The 23,513-nt window shown below is 41.4% G+C and overlaps 1 protein-coding gene across 2 annotated transcripts; it reads right to left on the bottom strand.

Moving 5' to 3' along the window:
• Positions 1–1,548: 1,548 nt before the first annotated feature.
• On the bottom strand, positions 1,549–23,373 carry LOC126382633 (phospholipid phosphatase 3-like). 2 transcript variants are annotated; one of them, XM_050032617.1, is made up of 6 exons: positions 22,975–23,373; positions 14,757–14,911; positions 7,273–7,553; positions 7,052–7,109; positions 6,745–6,921; positions 1,549–5,279 (listed from the first exon to the last, which is right to left on the bottom strand). In XM_050032617.1, exons 1-6 carry the CDS (start codon positions 23,111–23,113, stop codon positions 5,151–5,153), a joined length of 939 nt encoding a protein of 312 aa, XP_049888574.1. In that variant the 5' UTR covers positions 23,114–23,373; the 3' UTR covers positions 1,549–5,150. The 2 variants fall into 2 exon arrangements, with proteins under 2 accessions (XP_049888574.1, XP_049888573.1); XM_050032616.1 differs by lacking the exon at positions 14,757–14,911 and adding an exon at positions 13,424–13,581.
• Positions 23,374–23,513: the final 140 nt, after the last annotated feature.

The raw sequence follows: 23,513 nt of genomic DNA, 5'->3' as shown, positions 1-23,513 counted from the left end.
AACTGGAATATCTTAACCCAGGGAGGGAGGGAGAGAGGGGGAGGAGAGAAGGTGAGGTGGGGGGAAGGGGGGTAGGAGGGAGGGCGGGGGGAGGGAAGGAGGGAGATGGCTCAACTTACCCCACTCCTATGCTCAACTTACCCCAGACACGGGGTAAGTTGTGCCACGAGACCACTTTTTTTGGACATGCTATATTATCAAAACAGTTATGTTTACACTCATTCTGTTTGTTTGTAGGGATGCACAACATCCTGAAATATATGCACATATATTAGTTAGCAACAAAACTATAATAGCCTTGATGTAGTGATCCTGAATATGAAAAGTGGCTCATCTTACCCCAGTCTCCCCTACGCTCTATGTCACTTCCTCTCTTTGTTCACTCCCTCTCTTTGGTTCACTGGATAGTCGGTTTGCGTTTCCCACTGTAAGCAAACCACACCAGGGTTCACTTGCAAGTGAACTGAGACCCCCAGTTTTCAAGTTGACCAGGGTTCGCTCGTTTGGTCCGCATCAGAGTTCCAATGAGAATTCACACCACTCCAAACGAACTGAACTATCGGTGGAAGGGGACCAGGGTTTGTTTAAAACGGACCAAATAGCGTCAGTGTGAATGCGTCCTTAATTCGCCTATTTTGCGTCATTTGTGTCGAGTCCATCGTGCTGCCCAGTGAGAATTTGCGTCTAATTGCGTCTTTACATTGACTTTACATAAAATTCACTGGTGCAAATTGTTTTATTCTTGCCCGGTGTGAACACAACCTCATAGTGTCTTAGAGGAAAAGTCAGGGGTCTGAAGGTTTCGTCCTCTGGTGACAATCAATGACTTTAATGGCGATCCATCCACTAGTTGAGATATTTTAATTTGGACCAAAGTGGTGAAACTCTACCACAGAGCGCTCACTCTGTAGGGTGTAGCCTTGTGTCCAATTAAGACACTGGAACAGTCATTTAGTAGTAGTCATAACAGGAGACAGCTGCAGCACAATAGTACCACCCCTGGCTTGCTCATAAAAACAAAAACACATTTTGCAGCTTATTAAACTAATCAGCTCTAATCTGCGCCTGGGCACTGAGCCTGATCCACAGTGAAATCAATCAGCTTAAGATACCATGTGAGCACACTGGCCCAATTAACCAGCTCATGATATGCTGACACATGCAGTAAGTTGACATGGTAAAACCCGTAGATGGTCTCTACATACACGGTTTTATTCAGGTTTTATGTGGCGACTAAGCGCTGTATAAGGATAATAAAAGACACTAAAGGCAAATTACTATACATTGCCTCTAAGCATTCTCACATGTGAACATACTTTGCCACTCTGGCATACCTTCAGTGTGGAGTCTATATTATTCCAGAGAGCCATTGGGGAGAGGGGTTAAAGCCTGGAATGTACACTATTTCCCCACAGGAAGCCGAGCATGGAAGTCTACCATTGCCCCACGCCCAGATCTCTCCATCGCACGCACAGTTGGCCAGCTACTGAAATATAGTGCAAAAGTCATGTATGACACACAGAGTGAAACAAACATCACAGCTTTTGATCTTTTGTGTTTTATTAAAGACATTTTATCTTTGTCTTACAGTTTCTTCGTACAAAATTTCACGACATTACAAAAATATGGAAAGGCATTTTTTTTATTTAATAAACATGTACTGAAGCTGTCTGCATTGAGAGCTTTGTTTTTTTTTCTCATAAAACTTAATATTCACAAGTTGTCAACTTTACAGGATGACATCTGCCAAGCTTTGCCTCGTTAAAGCAGCACGTTTTACATTTACACAGGTCTCGACACACAAGTCATAGTGGGTGTTTTTTTTCAAAGGATATACTGTATATATACATGATACAGTATTGTACAATGTATGGCAGCACGCAGAATTATCTGATGCTGTATAAGTAGATTTTCAAGACGTGGGAAGAAAAAACTAGTTTCCCTATGAGTATCAGATCCAAGTGTGTCTCAGTTAGGCATGGGACGATATTAAAATTTAATAGACAAACAGATCCTGGACAAAATAATTGCAATTCACAATATTATCACGATGATCACCAAAATATGCTTAAAACTCTTAAAATGGCACCAAAATATCATGGAATTACCTTACCTAATATTTTTATTGCATCGTTGATAGGACACACAGTTTTTGTGAACATCCTTTTTCACGAATATCAAAATAAACAATCTTAAAAAGCAGAGCTGGTCAATTATTTCAAATGGCATCATATCTTTTCATATGAAATATACCTTTGTGGAGTCTTTTTTATTTTTGGCTGCCCAGCAGTCTCTTTGGGTGCAGCTGGACACAATATTCACAATTATGCCAATAATGAAAATTCACTACAACCAACTTATTGTTGTTGTTTTTTGCGTGAATTATGATAAAATCATATATCGTCCCATCCCTAGTCTCAACATCTTAAAACTGAGTTAGTATGATGCTTCCAGTCAGTGGTTTTAAGTGTTTTTTTTTCTTTCTAAAAAGTTAATTACATTAATGTCATACAAACATATTAGCATCATTATTACTTAAAATTCAAGATAATGATTTTCATCCTCTATAATGCAGAGCCTCATTGCAGCTCTATTGTATTACTTTACAAGACTCTATGAGATATTAAACGGTTACAATGTGCCAAAATAATGACTTTTTAAACATTGCTAAATTGTGTTTTGATACTGAAAATTTTCTGTAAGTAATCACTGCTCTAGGACGTCCCTGTCTTTATTTTAAAGGAGACCTATTATGCTTTTTACTTATTTTCTGTCACATGTGTAATGTCACAATGTTGAATGTTTATATCAAACACGGCCAAAGTTTCAAATAATGAGGTAAATGTATGGAAAAGTAATCCCTGTGAGCAAAAACCTGTCAGAAATTTAACTACAAGCTGACGTCAGTTTGTGCTAGATTTCTTTATATGGTCATCTGCTCCAGGCACATTACGTAGCCTACAATGCTACATGTAGCTGCATGCACTGTTGGGAGAAATTTGTCTTCAGGGATTACTGTCAGGAAGCACTTTCCTGGTTAGGTTAAGATAAAAGCAAGCCCTGAAGGCAAACTTCTCCCATGTAGCTACATGCTAACATCAGAGAAACATGGAATCTTGGATGTTGATAATTTCTCCTCATTTCAGATATCTCTGCTGGAACATGTCTGGGTGCGTTTAGACGCAACCAGATTTTTCATGGTAAAAAGTGTCACTATTACCCGTTACAGTCATTCCCCTGGCAGCAATGACAGTGCAGATACCATGGATGTATAAAGAGAACTGGACACAGCGCTGAAGGCTGGCCCCTGTTCAGTTCTATAAAAGCTGCTCAGTGGTACATGAAACTAAAAAAAAACCTCTATTTCCGCTGTGTGACATTATCCAGATCTTTCACACTGGGGGGCCCATAGAGCAAGCGCACTCGAGACTTGCGGCAGCTGAACAGCTAACTTGTAGTGTAGCGCTCCGCAAACTTGAATGTAGGTAAAATGATCTTATCTTGTAGTTATTCGAGAGTTTCAAAATGTTATTTGACCAAATGGATCACATCCTGACAGTGGAACAAGTCATTTTTGCAGGGGTTGTGATGCCCAAAAAACTTTCCACTGATTTACAGACGACTCTTTCAAATATATGTCTACAGGAAAAAGCCTTTTTGGGCCTCATGGCATCACGTGATGAACCCAGATGGTGTTATTTCACTTTTGGCCACTATTTAAGATTGGTTTAACGCCTAACGCTGTTCCTGTGGGCTTGGCAGAGATGCCAGGGACGCAGATACAGAGCAGACTGAGCTTTTTTGGGAGGGGGGCTGAAATTGACAGGTGTTAACATGGTGCGATTCAGACAGAGGGTGACTTCAGATGTTCCAGCACAGACAGTATGAGTAAAATAAAGTTTTTCTGACCATTTAAGCGCGTAAACATGTTCTAGTAGAAGCCAAAAATACAAGTATGAATCAGAAAATGAGCATAATAGGTCCCCTTTAGGTGTGTATAGATACATATATATGCCTGTGTAGCATACGATATATCACAGGATTTCTCAGTGATGTGAATCATGACTATGATTAGTAACAGTAAAGTACATGAACAGCACGTAATGCTTTTTTTCCCCACAGTGTTCCCGTCTCATGTTACATGTGTCTGTTGGAGCAGGTGCCTGTTCTCTGGCTGAAAAGAGGCACACTTGTTGGCTATAAACACTGAAATATATAGACATGACATTAAGACACATTGGCACTCGCTCTCAGAAAGGCCTCACCCAAACACACACACACAGACACAGAAATTAACTACATATGAGCATACGCAAGGGACACACACTCTCACACACACTCTGACCTAACACTTGTGAGCACCCGTCTGGTACATATAACAGACAGTCATTTCATTAAATGGCTCAGTGGGGGCTCGTCCTAGCCAGCAGAAAGAGGCCCACATCCAACACGTACGCTCTCGCCGTACTTTCCACCTACTGTAACTTATGTGCGCCTTCTGAGGAACATGACATTATGATCATAACAAAAAGCTTACAACGTCTTACAAAGCTTTCCAAAAGCTTCACTTCAGGTCATTCAAGTGGTGACAAACAGTACTGAGTTTAGCTAAAATAGTGCTATAAATCACACATATTTGTAATAAAACCAAACCAAAACAACATCCTTCATGAAATCAAGGACTTTGTTTTTTTGTCATGATTTGTTATGAGTCACACAGTGAGGGAGTGGCAGGAATATTAGTGTAGCTCCCACTGGATGCAGCAGAGGGGAGAAGGCACATAAGGCACACAGAGCTTTGTTGACAGCTGCCATTTCTCAGTTTTGTTTCGTCTCAGACTTGTGTTCATGGAAAGGCCTTGACAGAGGAGAATCTCCGATAATCTTCATAACAGAGGAGGTACAAATAGCCCTCTCTCTTTTCCACATTAAAATGTCTGGTTGCACCGAGGAAAAAGATGAAACTTTCCGATGAGAAAGCAAAACTCGGTTGACTGTTTTCCGTAGCCTCCTCTCATCCTCTGAGATTCCATATTTGTCTGCATTATCCAGCTTGTTGGGAGTTTGTTTTATCCAGTATTGACCAGTGGCTGTAGTAGTGATTTAAATGGCACAGGTCAGGAGTACGTACAGTCAGTATGCAGCCTTCTCTATGCCATGATGAGATGGTTGCTCCGCTCTCTGATGTCTGCTGGAGGAACAAGATCTTTCTTCACTGGGGTCGGCGACAGGTTAGAACGTCTTCCTTTGGGTTTGAACAAATCAGACACAAAGAATACCTGTGGAGGGAACAGAAAAATGTGACCATCTCACTCACCAAGTGGCTTATTCAGAATAAATAATCAATGCTGTTACCAAGAACAATGACAAGTAGCTAACAAGCTACATTTTAAGGGTGCAGTAATAAATTGATTAAATGTCAACTACTGAATTAATCGTCAACTGATTTGATAATCCATTAATCGGTTTGAGTAAACTTTTAAATAGAAAAGTCAAAATTCTCTGATTACAACTTCTTAAATATGAATATTTTCTTGTTTCTTTACTCCTCTATGATCGTAAACTGAATATCGCTTGGTTATCTTAGGACAAAATAAGACTTTGGAGGACTTTACCTTGGGCTTTGGGAAACACTGATCATCATTTTTTCACCATTCTCTGACATTTTATAGACCAAATCAACAGATTATTGAACAATGAAAATAATTATTACTTGCAGCCCATATTTGGAAACAATTACCCCTTGGATTGTTTTTTTTTTCCTTGACAGTTTTCTCTTGTCCAATGTAATGTCACTTCCTTTCCTTTACAGATACAGTATGGAGTTTCTCATGGTTCTTTACTTGGTCCCCTTCTGTTTCTATTTTCATGCACCCTCTCTACAACATATCTTCTTCTTTTATTGTAATGCTAACAACAGCCAAATATATACAATACAATACAAATAGCTGAAATCAAAATACATTGTACACATTGGTCCAAAAATCTCTGACCTTATTTTTTGAAATTTTAGAATTAAATTAAAGATGCTGATAAACTCATTGATTAAAAAGTACTGACTTGTTTAGCCGCTCTTTTGTAATCACACATAAAACTAATCATCTGTCTCTGTCCGTCTGCTTGTGTGTGTCGAGGACTGATACTACTCTAGTACTAAAATAACGTAGAAAAGAAACTAAACCAGAAGCCAAAACTATCTACGGCAGATCAGCGCTGCAGTGATAGTTTCACTTAAAAGTACAGTTTGGTACCTAACCCTAGCAGGAATTGTTGGTTAATATTTGTAAAAAGTGTCGCCATCAACAGTGAATTTGAAAGAGAACCCCAGATTTACTCTTTTGCTATATTTATGCTTTTTTTCAGCGCTGTGTCCTCAATTCTTGTAGCTTAATTTTTAATGTCTGGAGCTTATGGTCCGGCACTTGGTCACTACCTTTTTATAAAGTCCTGACCTTACATGAGTGCTGTGGGGGTACAGGCCCATAAACGTCCCAAACACAGAAAATAATAATTCATGCCACTTATTTTGCCCACATAAGGGAATACTGTTATTAGGGTGAATAACTCTGCATTTAATCAACAATTCACTGTCACACACTTCCAGTGGGTCATAAGCGATGATTGAGAGGGTAAAAGCCTATACATTCTTTAGGAAAGTTATACAGAGTAAGGCCACTCAAATTGTTAATGGTTTGTAATCTGATATAAAGTATCATAATATTACAACATAATAGAAACACTCACTATGCAGTAGGCCACCAGGGCTCCCTGCACAAAACCCGCCAGGACATCAGTTGGGTGGTGCTTGTGATCAGAGACACGGGACAGGCCGGTGTAGAAAGACATCATGATGAGAGTGAACTGGGTCAGAGGGCGCAGCAGGCGAGCTCCGTGCCAAGTGAAACGAGACTGCAGGTAAAACTGTAAGCGAGACAGAACTTTGAGGTGATATAGAAAATCTTTATTGTCTGGGGAGTGAATTTGTTCTTAACATGGTGTGTATTTATACACAGTACAACAGAATGTGTGTAAAAACAATTCAGTGACTCACCACCAGGTAAAGCATGGTGTACATGGAGAATGATGCATGTCCAGAGAAGAAAGACTTCCTGAGAACAAGAGGACAATTTGCATTTTACCACAGCTTGCAATCTGCACAGATACATATGTAAACTTTAAAAAAAAAAAAAACAGTTAAAATAATGTGATGTTAAACATTTTTATTGCAAAACATGCGACTCTATGTGTTTCTCTCTCCAGTGATCATAATACCTGGCCTCCTGAACTTTGCTCTCTGGCCCCTGACACTGGTAGTCAGTGATGTAACCCAGGGAGCAGTTGATAGTGGAGAAGTCAGGTTTGCACACATCGAGGAAATGAGGACGCATGCGACCCACTGACACTTTGGCGATGTCAGTGAAGGACTGGCTGATGGCGCAGCCAAAGACGAACACGCCCACCTGCTTGTATAGAGCAGATATGTACGGGTTCCCGACAAAAGACTTGGATCCCTCGTTCAGGAAGTAGATCCTGTAGCTCTCCCCGATGATGATCTGAAGGGACAGAAGTGATGGTGACATCAGTGAAAATCACGATTTTGACACCTGAATTCCTAAGCACTTAATTCACATCTCCTGAGTGCTCTGTGAAAATGTGTGAGTGCAGAGGAGCCAAAATATTTTATGAGGAACGGGACAGCACTTTTAAGTTATGTTACTTGGACAGGGGAGTGTGTTTGGCCAGCCAAGTGTGACTAATATTTCACGTGATTTTATACTCAACTTAGGCCCTGTCTACATGATAGAGATATTTTTGTAGACAGATATTTTCCTCTATCTTTTGGCCTCTTGTCTACATGCAAACAAAGATTTAGGTCACTAAAAACACCTTCTAAAGTGCAGATTTTTCAAAACTCTGGTTCAGTCAGGAACACTTGTCATAGATTTAACCATTTATCGCAACAAATGGAAATACAGTTGTGTTTGGCGCTGAGGGCTCCACTCTTCAGGTACTCCCTGGACTAGACAAGCAGTATGCTTTGCAAAAACAGGGAGCGCAATGCAGAAACTTTGACCTTAATGCCATGTTAGGACTCTGAATCAGGAAGGTGGAGGTAAAGCTTTGCCAGCAGCAGCGGCAGTGGTGTGTGGCAGCATTGGTGAAGCAGAGATGAGTGAGTAGGAAGCCATATTAAATGGACCGCCTTGTTATGAGAATGGACTGTGATTTGTATGTGAGTGATTAGACACAATGATCCAATCAGCTGGCTGTCTGCTGACTACAGCTGGGGCGTATGACTTCCGTGTCCTGCGTGAACCAACGCAAAGTTTAATTTACTTACTTTTATCCCTGTGGACGTGTAAAACATAGCGTTTGGGAAACAATGACGTCATCCCTTTAACTCACACATGCCCACTATTGCGTCATGTAATGAGTGTGAGCCTAAAACAGACAACAAAACGGTGGACTACAGGTTTGTTTACATTTTGTTAGTACTGCTTGGACTAATGACTTTACATTTAACCTTAGTATTGCTGCACAACACCATGCATGAAAGGCGGCGTCTGCTGAACCCAATTCTTTTGCGCTACCTCAGCATTTGCGGTTTTGACGTCCGACAGAAACGGCGATTGGATCAGGATTGGTTAAACCAGCAGATGGTGGGACAATGTTAAGAGTGGAACTGCTGTGAATAAGGCATTGAGGGAAAACTTTCGCATGTCAAGAGCATAAGGGGCTGTACACATGCCGCATTTTTTGCACCCTCAAATTCATTGTTTTCAATGTAGACGCGCGGCAAGTGCGCTCAAATGCGAGAGTGACACAAAAGGCACAAAAGTAGCGTCCCGCGCCCGACCCCGTGTCTTCCAGCTGGTTAATGACCTGGCATGTGTACGGCTCCAAACTTGTATCTTTGAGTGAGCTCCTTTGTCTTTATACTGCAGTGGAGACAGCGGTGATGAGATCTCCAGTCAGTGTTTTGAAAAAGGTAAACTGCACTTTACAGCCTTTGCGACGAGGGGAGAACGTGGGAGTCAGCTAACGCCGGCGAGTGTTTGGTGTCATTTTGGCATTGTGTGGACAGAGATATTTTATAAAACGAAGGTCATGTGGACAGATACAAACAAGGAAAATATCCATTTCTAAAAATATCTGTATATGTGCAGACAGGGCCATCATCTGAATATAACAATAGCCGAATAAACCTGTACTATTAAGGTCTTTCATAGACATTCTGTGTCACCACCATTTTTAACATTAGGACACTGTAAACTTGTAAATTTCACATTATAAACAGCACTTAGCTTTCAAGGACTTCTGTTGAAATGTACATCAGTGTGTTTCTCAGTGAAGGTGGACATTTGGAACCAGGCTATAAAGAACTGAATGTATGTGACTAAAATAACTTTGTTCAGGATCAAGATGTTATTATGGTGGCTAAAACAGAATTCAGTGATTCCTTCTGAAGTGGTTGAAAAGGGCTCCATTACAGCTGAATGTGTTTACCTGTGTCATTCTACTTCTGAGAGAAAACAGCGAGGCGACGTGGGAGGCAACTCAAACTGTCCAGCATGTATAGTTTTCTGTAAGTGTGTAAATAAACCACCATCTAAAACCGACGACTGACGTGTGAGGCGCGCTTGGGGGGGAGGTGGACAGCCATAACTCACAACAGCTGTTCCAGCTCCAAACTGCCTTCCCAACCCCCTCATCCCGTTGTCTTCCAGTAACTCGCAAATGAAAGTGTGGAAGAGGAGTAAGAAAGAGAGTGTGGGGGAGTTTCCAGGGAGAAAGTGAAGGGATGGAGGGCAGAGGGAGGAGGAGAAAGAGGAAGGTGAGAGGAGGAATGAGGAGTGGGGTTGGAGGGAGGGAGGGAGCGGGGGAGGCACCGCTGGTTCTAATCAGCAGAAATGCTGAGCTAGGCGACGTGTCTGATTCTGGTGGCCAGACTCCGCCAGGCGCATGTCGGGGGCACGTTTGTTTTTCATCGCTCCGGCTGCCTCTCTCAAACGGCTCCGATTTCACAAGGGATGTCTGGCTGTTTTCATGTTAGTATCTCGGTTTTATCAGACATTCTTTCAAGGGGCGCAGAAATAAATCTCATTCTGGGAAACACTCTCTGCAGAGGGATAGCCTTTACGGAGATCTAACAAGCTGATAGAGTGTGTTGTTTTCCACCATCTAGGCCTTTAGAGCCAGCTCGATAAAGCCCAGCTACTTCCATGGGAAAGAGGGAAGGGGGAGAAAACACATCTGGTTCCCCTTGTGAGAAAGATTTAACTGTGTGAATGAATAAATGAATTGGCATTGGAGGATATGGAGCTGTTACACAGACCTCAAGAGATAATCGTGGGGGCAAGATGCTGATTTGTGGCTTATGTCAAATGACTTGTATTTCCAAAGTGGTGTTTTCATTTCTCCTAAAAAAGATCTGCATAAATTATGAAGGCTGTGGCCTCTTGTGATTCTCAGCTGTGTTTAGCGGGAAACGAAGCGCTAAATGTCCTAATGTTGGTGTTTTCTGGTTCAGAAAACACAAAGACTGGCTAGAACGCTCCAGGGGGGGAGATGGATTGTAAAGTCACGTTTTGCGAGGGGAAAATTAGATATCTGGCAAAGTCTTCTTGTTTTGGGCCCTCACCACAATTCCACCCTGCCAATTACAGCATTTAACCGAACAACCATTGCGTCAACCATAATTACACAGGGCCAGGACGCCTTCTCACCATGAAAACCCCTTGTGGCCCCAAGCCCGTATAGTAGTCTGCTCTCCAGGAAGAGGGCACTACTGGCTACAGGGAGAGATGGGCCATGCCATGAGGTAAGGCACCTTCCCACTGCTGGTGTGCCAGGTGACAACTGTACATGCTACGGCAGTGCTGAGTAAGAACACAGAGCAACTAGGAAGTTTCTAAAGAATTTTTCTGCTGCTGTGTTTGCTACCCCATTGCTATCAATTAGCATTATCAATGTGAAGCTAACGTGTTAGCAGCTGTTGAGACTTTGCTAGATGTTGTCAGGTGGCACATTGTTGCTTATTAGTTGTTGCTAAGGTTTAGCTTCTGGGTTGCTACATAAAGTTGCTGCAGTGGTTCCCAGTCTGTTTACAGGTGGTTGCCACATGGTTGATATGGCTTTCAGGATGATCTCTAGCGGTTTAATAAATGGTTGCTAAGAGGTTGCTGAGGTGTTACAGTCAAATGGTCAATTTCCAGTTTAAATTAAAGGGACAGTTCACCCCAAATTAAAAATATATATTTCTCCTCTTACCTGTAGTGCTGTTTATCAGTCTAGATTTTGGTGTGAGTTGCTGAGTGTTGGAGATATCAGCTGTAGAGATGTCTGCCTTCTCTCCAATATAATGGAACTAGATGTCACTCAGCTTGTGGTGCTCAAAGCGCTAAAAAATACATATGAAAAACTCAACATCAATGTCTCTTTCCAGAAACCATGACCTGGTTACTCAAGATAATCCACAGACCTTGTTGTGAGCAGTTTCATGTAGGAACTATTTTCTTTCTACCAAACTACCGAGATCGTTTATTGCTCTATGTTCCTTCTCACAACCTGAGATGTTTGGATTCATCTTTTCTTGTTATTCAGAGGTCTAGATTAATTTACTAAGGTGGTAGAGCCTTTGCAGTCAGAGCTCCACGACTTTGGATTGACCTGCCTGAGGAAATTAGGGCTGAGAACTCTCATCTTTAAAATCACTTCTGAAAACCTACTTGTTTAAAATTGACATTGGGTGATTTTAACTGCTGTGTATTCTGTTTTTATTGCTTTTATCTTGTTTTATTTGCTTTGTCTTTTATTCGATTCTGTAAAGCACTTTGTAACTCTGTTTTGCTAGCCTATATAAATAAATATTATTATTATTATGATTACTACTGCTAGCTCACATTGCACCACTGAGCAAGCTAACGTTACAGCTCAGCCAAGGAGGACGCCATTAATGATTACACGAGCACAAGGTTGGAAGGTGTAGTTCAGTAGAAAGAAAATAGTTCCTACGTGAAACTGCTCACAACAAGGTCTGTGGGTTATCTTGAGTAACCAGGTCATGATTTCTGGAAAGAGACATTGATGTTGATTTTTTCAGATTTTTTTTTTGGCACTTTGAGCACAACAAACAAGAGCAACACTCTGCAACTCACACCAAAACAATCCAGACTGATACATAGCACTACAGGCAAGAGGAAAGGAAGAGGAAATATGGGTTTCTGATTTTGGGGTGAACTGTCCTTTAAGACAGATGGAAATGGAGCTATATGTGCAGTGAAACAATAAGATGTAGGGAATATTTGTAATTTCAAATTCACAATTTAGGACTGCTGCAGTAATGTGTTTTATTAGGTGAGGGTATGGTTTAATTAAGGTTTGGATGTCAGGGTGGAGAGTTCTGTTATGTTTTGCTGCACTAATTTAGAAGAAATGGCTACTGCTATTATGTTAATATACATACACACTACACCTAGTCTACACTGTCCATATCAGCAGCAGGACAGAAGCTGCATGTCAGTATCTACACTGGATGTTTTTGAGCCATAGCATGTCTGTGAATTCAGAAGTGTTTTAAGAGAGCTCAAAGGTCAGTGCACAATCATGTACTTAGATTCTAGACAGGTAACTGCGACACAAAGCATTTTTTGCCTTTCATTTTTTCCCACTTTTGTATCTAACCGAAATGCTAACCATTATGAAGCTGTGTATATAGGTGCATTACTCAAAATGGAAAGCATGTCTCAAAACCGTGGCAGAAAAATGTATGGAAAAGATTTAACTTTCAACCCCTGAGCTGTGGCAAATAGATAAAAATGAAATTCAATAACAGGATGTTGGGATGACAGTTTATTGTGCAGATCTTAGATGCATCCTGACTGTTTTCTCCCAGGAGATTGCAGCAAACAACTCAACACTTCACTCGCTAAAGTGCCTTAATCAACCGAGTCATCTTAAGCCCCCGAGGAGAAAAGCCTTGAACAAATGTTGTTGACTGGTTTTTATCTGGAATGTGCTGAAGCCAATCAGAGGGGCTGATAGCACAGGTATGGGGAGGTGTTGCTTCCGTTATCATGGAGGATAATCTCAGTTTACAGCCCCAATGAGTCAACAGTCAGATAAAGCCCTGTGATGGAGTGTGCAGGAGTCTATTCCTCTGAATATGTGTGCAGTGGGGATGTGCAGGGTTTGCTTGGAGAAAATGTGCTGTAGTTGGAACAAATATAACAGTTTTAAACCTCTGTATCATAATTTTGCTATTAAAAATATTATTATAAACACATCAGAACCAATAGTGAACTTTTTAGAAATATTACAATGTGCTGAGGATGAGGCATCAGTTGGTGCTGCTAGTAATGGTGAGTGCTGCTGAAACACAAAGAGTGATGATGACATTAGTGATCAGAGTGAGGTGACTTACAGAGAGGATGGTGATAAGAATGCCAGCAGCGCTAAGCACACCGTCGCTAATGGTGTCTCCATTTTTGGCCGGGTACTTGATGGACTCATCATCGCAGTAAAACCCTCTACGGTAAGGCTGAACAGCGCTGGTCTCAATGACCAAGAAAGGCAGGCCGGCTAGTGTGAAGAAGCAGTGAGCGGCACAGAGAGGAAGAAGGGGGGCGGGGATGGGTGAGGGAAAGGGAGAGAGATGGAGGTGCTGGGTTAATGATACGCAAATTACAAGAGGTCGCGAGTACAAGCAAGAGGCAACGAGGGAACATCTGGGACAGGCTCGATCCATTCTGAGGCTGTTATCTGTGACCAATCAAGAAATAATGAATCCAGCTTTGTTCAATATTCAGTGTTGGCGGTGACATTTGAGCACACCTGCGGCTGTCTTAAAGGACCATACCTGTGTGTTACTGCTCGCCATTTTCCAAAGCACACCATATGTTTTTAAACTCTTTCTTCGGGCTCCTATTGGTTTCTATTAATTTCACTATAGAATGAGAATAAGCAGCAGACATCTGGCAAAAACTGGCAACCATTTTACAAGTACTGTTTACTGAATATGTTTGCTTGGTTTTCCTTGTTTTCTAACTTTAATCATTTAAAGGTTGTTGTTTTTTTTGTTCACAATCAAATCTAATCTAATAATCTAATAAAAAAAGAAGCTGATTTTGTGTTTCGAAGATATTTTTATGCAAAAATGCCAAAAAATGTAGTGGTTTCAGCTTCTAAAATTTGAATATTGTCTCATTTTCTACATCTTCCATGGTAATACACTGAATATTTCAAAGTTTTGGACTATAAGTCGCTTAAGACAAGCAGTTTACATAAGTTAAAGGTTCTGTCCATAACATTCAGAGCATTCATATAGCAGCTATTTCAGATAGAGCCCCTTTTAGTTTATGGAATGATTATTCAGTTATCGGAGAAAAGCAATTGCATTCTTACAAATGACTATTTTCTTAAAGCAGCAAAATCTTTAGTATGTTTTACCTAATAAAATACTTAAACAGTTCATACATTTTTTACAGTTGTGAAAAAATTGGAAGGCCACGTCCTCAGGGTCAGGAATCAATCTGACAGCTACCGATAATACACAGTAGCTTTGGAAAACGGTTGGCAGTAATGCACGGTATACATGATTTGCAACTAATGAGGTACAACATGTAAAACCACTGAGTGTGAGTCAGAGCCTGTCGAACCAATCACGTCTTTTGAGGTGTCACAAACCAGCCATCGGATGAACTGAGTGTCCCAACATGTGCTCTCTAGCTCTCTTGCAGTACCACAGCAGGACTTACTGAGACCACGGGCACAGAGACGCCCACGGCTGTGAGCACGGTGGTGGACACCGTGCTGTCTTTATAGGGCAGCCTGATGCTGTTGTCATTGCAGAAGAATCCTCTCTGGTAAGGCGGGAAGGGAGATTTGTGCAAAAACACAGCAACGAGCAACACTGTATGGTTGGACACACAGTGGACAGCTTCATCAATAGACAGTATCAACAGGAAGACACATAGAAAGGCAGACAAAGGCACACAGACAGAATCGGAGACATTCATACAAACATTTTAAAAACTCCCAGCAGACATGTATTCAGGTTATGTATCTCATCCTGTTTTCAGAACTGACAGTGATGCGGTCATGAGAAAGCGAGCCAAAATAAACAAAATAAAATGTGTTGGATATGATGCCAGAATCAAAGCTACATCATTGTTTTAGACTTAAGTGAACCTTTTATGCTTAGAATAGCATTAACTGATCTCTAACAGGCTGAGTTAGCGCTAAAAGGATTGGATGTGTCATGTTCTTAAGAGAGAAACCATTGCTGCTATCTGACAAGGAAAAAAAACACACACAAACAGTATCAGAGACATCCCTCCTTTCCTGCCGAGGCTTTCAAGTGCACTTAAAACGACCCACTTAAAGATCCCTTGAGGGGGTGTCTGCGTCTGATCAATTTAGTGTCTTTCGTCACTTAAAGTGGCAAAGAGATCTTATTTATCTCCGCACAACAAACAGAGTGGGTGTTACTGAGATGCAAGCCAAAAAGTACAGCTTATTTTTCCCCATTTACCAAAGGCTTCAGTGGAGGACTTTGAAATTGGAGTGTGGACGTGGTACCCAGGAGAGGCCTCAAATCTCTGACAGAATTGGGAAAACACACTTTCAAATCACTTCAAAGCGCCACTTAACTGATGGCGGAGCTTTCAAGTCACTCTTTTTGAATAATTCTGCGATCTGCCGATACAAAGGAAAACAAACATCAGCGCTCCCTCTCACTCCTCAGTCTCTCTGAACAGCTAAGACGCACCGGGGTGCAGAGGTCAGCGCTGAGTGCCGCTCAAGGCAGGATGACTGTGGTGAGGGGGGGCATGATTTCTCAAACCAAATGTCAACACAGGCTTCAGTCGCTGACTGCTGAGCCCCTCAACCCCCTTACATCCACACACACACAGCTGACTTTGGCCTTTGAAGGTCCAGCTGGATTGAGCTCAGGTTACAGACGGAGCTCTGCTGCCTGATGGGAACTCCAGAATGTCGGCCTTCCCTTCACATTCAGCAGGATTCACATTATTAACTTTCTCTTTTTCATTCTCGCTCTTTAAACAAACAACCTGGACGGAGCTACAATCAGCTCCAGAGCAAGTCTGGTGGTGAGAGAAAGAGCAGGGTGGTGCTGTATGTCCCAGAGGTCTGTAACTGTAAAAATATACAGTACTTTACAGTACCCTACATCCTGAATGTCTGATCCCTTCAGTTTGCTTAGCCTGGCCATGAACACATTCACACAGGACTTCCAAAACAGGGACCTTGGCTTCCCAAACTGCTGATATGTACAGCAGGGCTCGAGGATAACGGCTGCCAGGTTGCCACTGAGAAACTGTCAACCAATTCTTTGCCTTTGGGTGCCATCAGTGGCAACCACTTTGTAACATGTACTGTAAAAGCCTGTCATTAGTGTTGTGTACATCTGATTAATGGTTTGGGGTATTTTATATAAATAGGCTGATTTATCTTTGCCTTTATTAGGTTGGATTCATGTTAATGTATATTTTCAGACATTTTAATAAAACAAAAACTTTCAAGAAAATAACAGTAACTCTGAGGACCCCTCTAAGGGTCATGGCCCCCTGTTAAAGACCTACTGTTAACTGTCGTGAAGCTGTCACATGTTCTTTTATGTCATATTTTCATCCTTAAACTGCGTAGTATCTTAATTACTCAAATATAAGCTGACTAAAAATGGCAACCACAATTTCAGTTACATCAACAAAAAGCTGACAACTTTTATTGGCACCAAAAGATAGTGACAAGCTCTCACTTGAAAAGTTAGTGTTGAGCCCTGTACATGTGTCTTAAAAAATAGCAGCATACGTGGCTGAAAGCGCTGGATGCAAAAAGCATTAACCCCGGAGTCCTGACCCCTGCAAGTGCCTCTAAACTCCTTAGACTTGATACAAACCACAAGACCATAGGCAGAGGGCAGAGAGTGATGGAGACAGACAGAGAGGTGGCAAATGGATTGATGAAATAAAGTGACCACAGCTCTTAAGAAACCTGCACGCCGGGTCAAGTGCTTCAAACAGCTGATTGGAAAGAAGACAAAAAAGACAACCACAACAAGACACTGTCAGGTCCTGTTTTCCAGACACTCGGCTGGGGTTTCTTCCCCTCAGTGTGTCTAAACAGTGCAGCATCAGCACTGAGAGCAGCATGTTAGGATTTTCCCCTCCTACCCTCTTCGTCCTTTCCCTCCTCTAACAACCAGGGGGTGAGGAGGAGGAGGAGGAGGCAGGAGGGAGGAGGGGGAGGGTGTCCTCGTCCTGCCAACAACAACACCAGTCGGCAGGCGTGGGTATGTCTTTAGCATTAGCTCAACATCAACCCAAAGACAACAGAAACAAACAAAACTGGAGCCGGACGGAGACATTTTTTCTCCCCAAAGTTTTCAGTTGCTAATGTCAACATCAGGTGTCCTCTGTTCGGTTCTGCCCTAAAGCACTTTCCTTAATAATCACCTGGGGAACTGAAAATAAGCAAACACTGTAAATGAAGAATGATGATGACTTTCTCAGCACATGACAGAGCGCCGTCCGTCTCGCATCAAAATGTGGGAGAAAACTTATCATTAAGGCACACTTGTTAGAATTTCCTACGCCTGCCCGTTTGCCTTTCCCCTAGTTCGGCGGCAGCACTGGCAGCTCCATGTAGCTGCAGTTTGTGGAAACTAGAATCAATGTATAACCCTCACGCTGAATTAAATCCCCCACCATATTTTGGAGGCATTCGCCAAAACACCGAGTGTGACTGTTAAAACAAACAGACGCACATTTTCCATTCGCAGGGATCTCTCACTGTCTGGTGTAGAAATGTATACATGTCTGAGGCAGTTGTGGTGTATACACAGATGTAGTTGTTTTTACTCGTAGCAGCCCCCACAAACCTGTCTCTCTCTCTGTCCGTCTGTCTGTCTGCAGAAAAACTGAGTTCATAGTTCCACTATGGAAGGGAAAAGCAAAGAGCATTTGCACTGAATTGCTGCTGGCTGTAACTGCTGCTTTTCTCACATTTTTTTGCTCCATTTATCATTCACATTTTTCAAGAAGAGCAGGTTTTAAACACCAGGCAGTTGAGAGTGTACATATCTGTTCCTCCTCTATTCCTCACAGCCCCTAAATACACACACATACAAAAGTAATTCTGACAACTGGCATTAACAATACATGTAGCTACATTAGCACTGCAACAATTAATCGATTTATTATCAACAATTACATTAACTGCCATTTGATTTGATAATTCTCTGATTCAAGCTTCTTAAATGTGAATATTTTCTGTTTTCTTTACTCTATGACAGGAAACTGAATATCTTTGGGTTGTGGACAAAGTAAGACATTTAAGGATCATCGCCATCTCTGGCTTTGGGAAACACAGACATTTTATAGAAACAAATTATCAAATAATCAAGGAACTAGAATTACAGTCTCGTGAGTATATGCCTCCATGAACCAGTGAAGTTGCACTTCAATCAACAAGTTGCCGTTTCAAGGTGGACACCCAAGATCAGTGTCACCAATTCAGTATCTGATCAAATGTCTCCCCTTCTGTTTCTGACATATGACACTGAATAATGGTCAGGAAAGTGTTTTTGCAGAATGTTATGATGTGGCAGTGAAGATGACCTTTGGCCTTTTGGATATAAAATGTTAACACTGCATCATTATATCCAATGACATTTCTGTGAATTTTTGTCATGATTAGCGTATGAATTTTTGCGTTATTGCCAAAAACATGTTTTGTGAGATCACAGTGACCATTGACCACCAGATTCTAATCAATTCATCCTTGACTCAAAGTGAATGTTTGTGGCAAATTTGAAGCAATTCCCTCGTGGCGTTTTTGAGATATCGTGTTCACGGGGACAAGACAGACGATGTCACAGTGACCTTGAACTTTGACCAATGAGACCTTGAACTCTTGGAAGTAGTTTCACTTCAACTTCATTCAAAACCTAAACCAAAACTCTTCAGGGAGTCCTGGTCATACTTTTGGTTTCTGAAGTTTTGAGATATTTTAAGACTTCTCCCACATAAATACCACGAGCATGAGATACCAACATTACAAATAAGTGGGCAAACTGACCATTTAACTCTGACTGTCTAGTTTCCTGTTTACTTGGTTCGACATCAAAAAAGAAGAGCCTGTGTTCACAAAACTGAAATACATAGGTGCATTTGTAGCTGATTAACCACCTTTTACCTACTGTTGTGCTGAACCAGGGCAAAAGCACACAGAACCATTATAAGACGATTAGCTGGAAAACATGAAAGCCACCTGCTACGGCTCAGTGTAAACTGAACCTGATCACCTCACCAGGGTTCAAGCAAACACTAAGTAACAGCACCCTGCTTTCCTCAGCATCATTAGTCAGGACTTAGTTCCAGTCACCACTGAATCAGGGCGAATTTCTCCTCCAATGTACTGACTAATGTTATCTTTACTGGCACTGGGGGTCTACTGGGATCACACTGACCGGAGATAGTTCATGTGCATGGCAGAACAGGAGAGAGAGATATCCCTGGATGTAGTAACACTGCAATCAGTGTGAGAGAATGGAGAAGCGGTGATTACTAGCACTGGCCCACCATTTCCTCCTTGTGGTCGCTCTCTTTAAACCACATCTTCAGCCAGAAAAAAAAAAAAACAGCTGGTTTGTTGACAAGCTCCTTTGTGTACAAAGCAAATCACGGGGATTTACCCTCCACAGAGACAAAAAGTAGACTGAAACTAAATATAACTAGTCAGAAAAAGACTTGTTTATGCTGTAGATTTTGTTTTTACAATGGTTGGACTGGTGCTTTACCCAAGCAGTTGCAACAATTTTGGCTTACGGTCAAACACTGCTCTGCTTTTTGCAATCTCACAACAATGTTCAACAGAAAACACATTGGAATGATCAAGGAAAATAAATTCCTGAAATGTGTGAATGGTCAAAGGCTTAAGATACCTCAGTGGATAATTTAGTAAAGAATAGTAAAAACCTCCTGAACAGTGAACAGTGACATGCTTTACATTGTAAAACCAACCACTGGTGATTTGACCAGCTGAGTTGCAGGTGACACAATCAGCCGGCTTGAGTCGAGCTCAGACCGGCCAGTTCACACTGCTACAACTTTTCTCTACAACGTTCTAAAATGGTTTCGTCTCGTCGTCAATCTTTCGTCTGAACTGGGCTTAACCAGGAGAAGTTTCAGCTGGTTGCAATCTGCAATCCTTACTGCTAGACACCACTAAATCCCCCTAAATCTTACACACTGGACCTTTAAGACCCAAGGACGGGCAAACCCTTCACTAGTAATTTTGGGTTCAAACTTCGGCGTAACACAATAACACCCTTAAACCTGTGTCTGCAGCTGTTGAATATCACAGAACCTGTGCTGATGAACATGCACACACTCAGGTCTGACCTTTTCACCACTTCCCTTAATTACTCCACACACACAGACACACACACACACATATATATTATGCCAGATGTGGAGATCAAAGGAATTCCTGCTGGTGTGGTATGTGAGCCATTCTGGAAAATATAATGAGGAGTCAAAGCAGAGGTACAGTACAGGTGTGGCTGGACAGACCAAAGAAATATCTCCCTCCTGGGGCAATTTATTAGTTCCCCCTCTGCCAGCACTATTTTGGTTAGGGGTGGTGGGGCTGAGGAAAACATACTTCCACTAGCTAAGCTAATGCATTTTTTGGAAAATGTGTAACTTCATAGCTGTTACAGCTAAATGTGTATATTGCTAATGGGGCATCACTTGCTGCTTAGGTAATGCAGCTTGTCGAGCTAGCTAGCTGAAACAGTTTGGCTGACACAAGTGTTTGGTGTAATAACATGATTAGCTTAGTTTTTTGGTATTTTTAAAGGTTCAATCACATTTAAATAATTTAACTGACATGTTTATTTAACCCATTCAGATCCCATGTCTGTTCCAATGGACATTATTTTTCCAGGATGTGTGGATCTATGATTACTATCATCTGAGTGCAAATGTACAGACTTATTTAATGAAATGTCTAGAGGCCAATCACAGTGTTCCACATTATCTAAATTGGACTGCATAGAGCCACGTCCCCTTTTTTAACAAGTATGGCCGACATAGGTTCTGATAATAGTTAGATACCAGTCCCCAAGATGGAGCCAATCCATTCCATGGGAGTTGCTCGCCTGATGCATACAGCAAAAAAAGTTTTCTAGCTTCCGGGTTACATCGGCGGTATGCGGCCCACTGAATATGCGCAGTAGTTTTTTCTCCTGCTGGCTGTGCCTACAAGATCAATTTTAATTTTTATTTATGTTATCATTTAAATAATTAAACTATATATTTTGGGCGGGGCAACACAATGGTTTGAGTTGAAGGTGTGAGAAAGAATAGTATCAGTAACATTGTTAACACTGTGCTACATTACAGAGAAATACAAAACCGTACTAATGAGCCTTCATTAATATAGGCCTATATTTTATCTACAAGTGCACGTCACACACTGAGCGAGCCGCCTGTTAATGACGCTGTCAGCAAAGCAGTAATGATTGTGCTAAGTGGCTAATGGGCATGTAGCTACTTCCATGTTTCAGATGATACGTCATGTTTGTAGTCGACCAATGAAGAGGAGTTTACATATCACCTTGGGTTCGTCCTTCACCTTCTCAAAATGATCCCACACTTTGGATTTCCTGCCCGACATGTTATTAACTAGCCTGTGGAATAACCGCAGGTACCAGCCCTGGAAATTAGGGGCCGTACACATGCCACATTTTTCTGGGTGCTATTCTTGTGCCAGATGTCAAGAGCACGGCGGAGGGTTGCCGCTGAATTTGCTACCTTAACAAGCATCGTATAGCCTATTGACCTGAATCCTGAGAGCAGAGCTGATCTTCTTCCAGGTGCTGTTTATAAGTGTGTAGGCCTATCGTCCGTGGGACAGATGTAAAGCTCTGGGTAGCCCAACTTTTCCATATTTATCAGACTGAATATTTACAGAAGAAAGGGAAGATATGTCGGCTGTGATTGGTTTGTTTGTGTCTGTCCTTTCAAATTAAATACCCACATGGTCCGGTCATATAGGTTTTGATTTATTTTGACACCCACATGGTCCGGTCATATAGGTTTTGATTTATTTTGACAGGGCGCAGCTCCTAATGGAGTTTCACATTTATTTTTTTCCTCTGACTAAGCGACCGATGAAATCTTGCCAACTACTGACCTTTCTGGTCGTCTATTAGGGGGCAACCCTAGAAACCTTGCACCTCTTAGTCTGGTCATGTAATGGGCCGAATTGGGCCCTTTGGTGGCCAGATGTGGCCCACAGGCCGCATGTTTGACACCCCTGGTTTAGAATTAAAATATTTTAAAATATTTTTACTAGATGATTTTTAAGATACTTTGTCCATTGGTATGGACAGACAAAAAAACATAATTAAGTATCCCATTTTATGAATGCATTTAGAGTTTAAAACCTCCATTACAATATTACAATATTTATTTGTGTTTGGAACATAATAGGGCTCTGAAGGGGTTAAATATCATATGTAGCTTAGCTATACCAGTGTCTTAATGGTTTAAATTAACGTTACATTTGAATCAACGTTAAATTTAAGTCTTAACGGTCGTTTAGCTAGCTTAACCTGTTCTACATAGGACCGTTAGCTAACCAAAATTAAATGTCACAAATTAACTATGACCTTAATATTATATCATACTATATCGATAACGTTACTTAGGGGAAAAAACTATGGCAGATAGTGAGTAAAAACTTAATTTTGAACACGGTTTAATCCCTGTAAAGTTTACAGATATTATAATTAAACAATATTAAGAGTAAAAAAGCCACAGCAGATTAACGTAACCAAAAATCATCGTAGTAACACACATATAACGTTACACTTAGGTTTACATTTATATGATAGTTCAAATGTCATATACAGATGTATTTTATATAGAGTGGTAGTCTTACCTAAAAAGAGGCAGAAGAGGTCCACTCCGACCAGTAACTTTCTCCTGCTGTGGTCTTTGCAGTTATTGTTGTTGAGTGAACTCCCGCCGTTCCTCGTCTCGGCTGCCATACTTTTCTCATATATCAAACAGCGTTGCATTTAAAACGTGTTGTGTGCTTCAAATTAAAGGAAATAAAAACTGTCGTTACAAGCTTTCGCCGTGCGTTTGCTGTATTTCTACCTATAGGTGTCTACCGACTTGAGTCCTGAAGAGGAGTCGTCATGCAGGTCTATACTAATGTTAGTCTGCTGTTCAGTAACGTTAAGTACTCTGACAATCTAACTACTATAGCTGCTGTCTGTCCTCTGACAGTCACTACTCGCTTTCTTCTAACTTCTAACCATCCTTTGCTCCTTTCCAGAGTAGTGGGAGTCTGACAGCCTTCAGAGGAAGCCACTCCTCCTCCAGCTCCTCCCCTTTCAATTAATGCCATATGGCAGCTCCTTCACTCAGGCTGATTCCCACACTCACCTCCTAATGCTCGCTACAACTCAGCAG

The sequence above is a fragment of the Epinephelus moara genome, chromosome 21 (genome assembly GCF_006386435.1).
Source record: "Epinephelus moara isolate mb chromosome 21, YSFRI_EMoa_1.0, whole genome shotgun sequence".
Taxonomy (NCBI): domain Eukaryota; kingdom Metazoa; phylum Chordata; class Actinopteri; order Perciformes; family Serranidae; genus Epinephelus; species Epinephelus moara.
The sequence above is the reverse complement of the archived record's forward strand: the minus strand, read 5'-3'. Positions and strand labels throughout refer to the sequence as shown.

What these genes read in the sequence shown, in the direction of transcription:
- LOC126382633 (XM_050032616.1), bottom strand. Translation starts at nt 23,113, where the DNA reads ATGCAACGCTGTTTGATATATGAGAAAAGTATGGCAGCCGAGACGAGG. An exon ending in CCTCTTCTGCCTCTTTTTAG is followed by an intron (nt 13,582 to 22,974) that starts GTAAGACTACCA and finishes TCTTCACACTAG; the next exon opens with CCGGCCTGCCTTTCTTGGTC. An exon ending in AGCAAAGTTCAGGAGGCCAG is followed by an intron (nt 7,110 to 7,272) that starts GTATTATGATCA and finishes TCTTGTTCTCAG; the next exon opens with GAAGTCTTTCTTCTCTGGAC.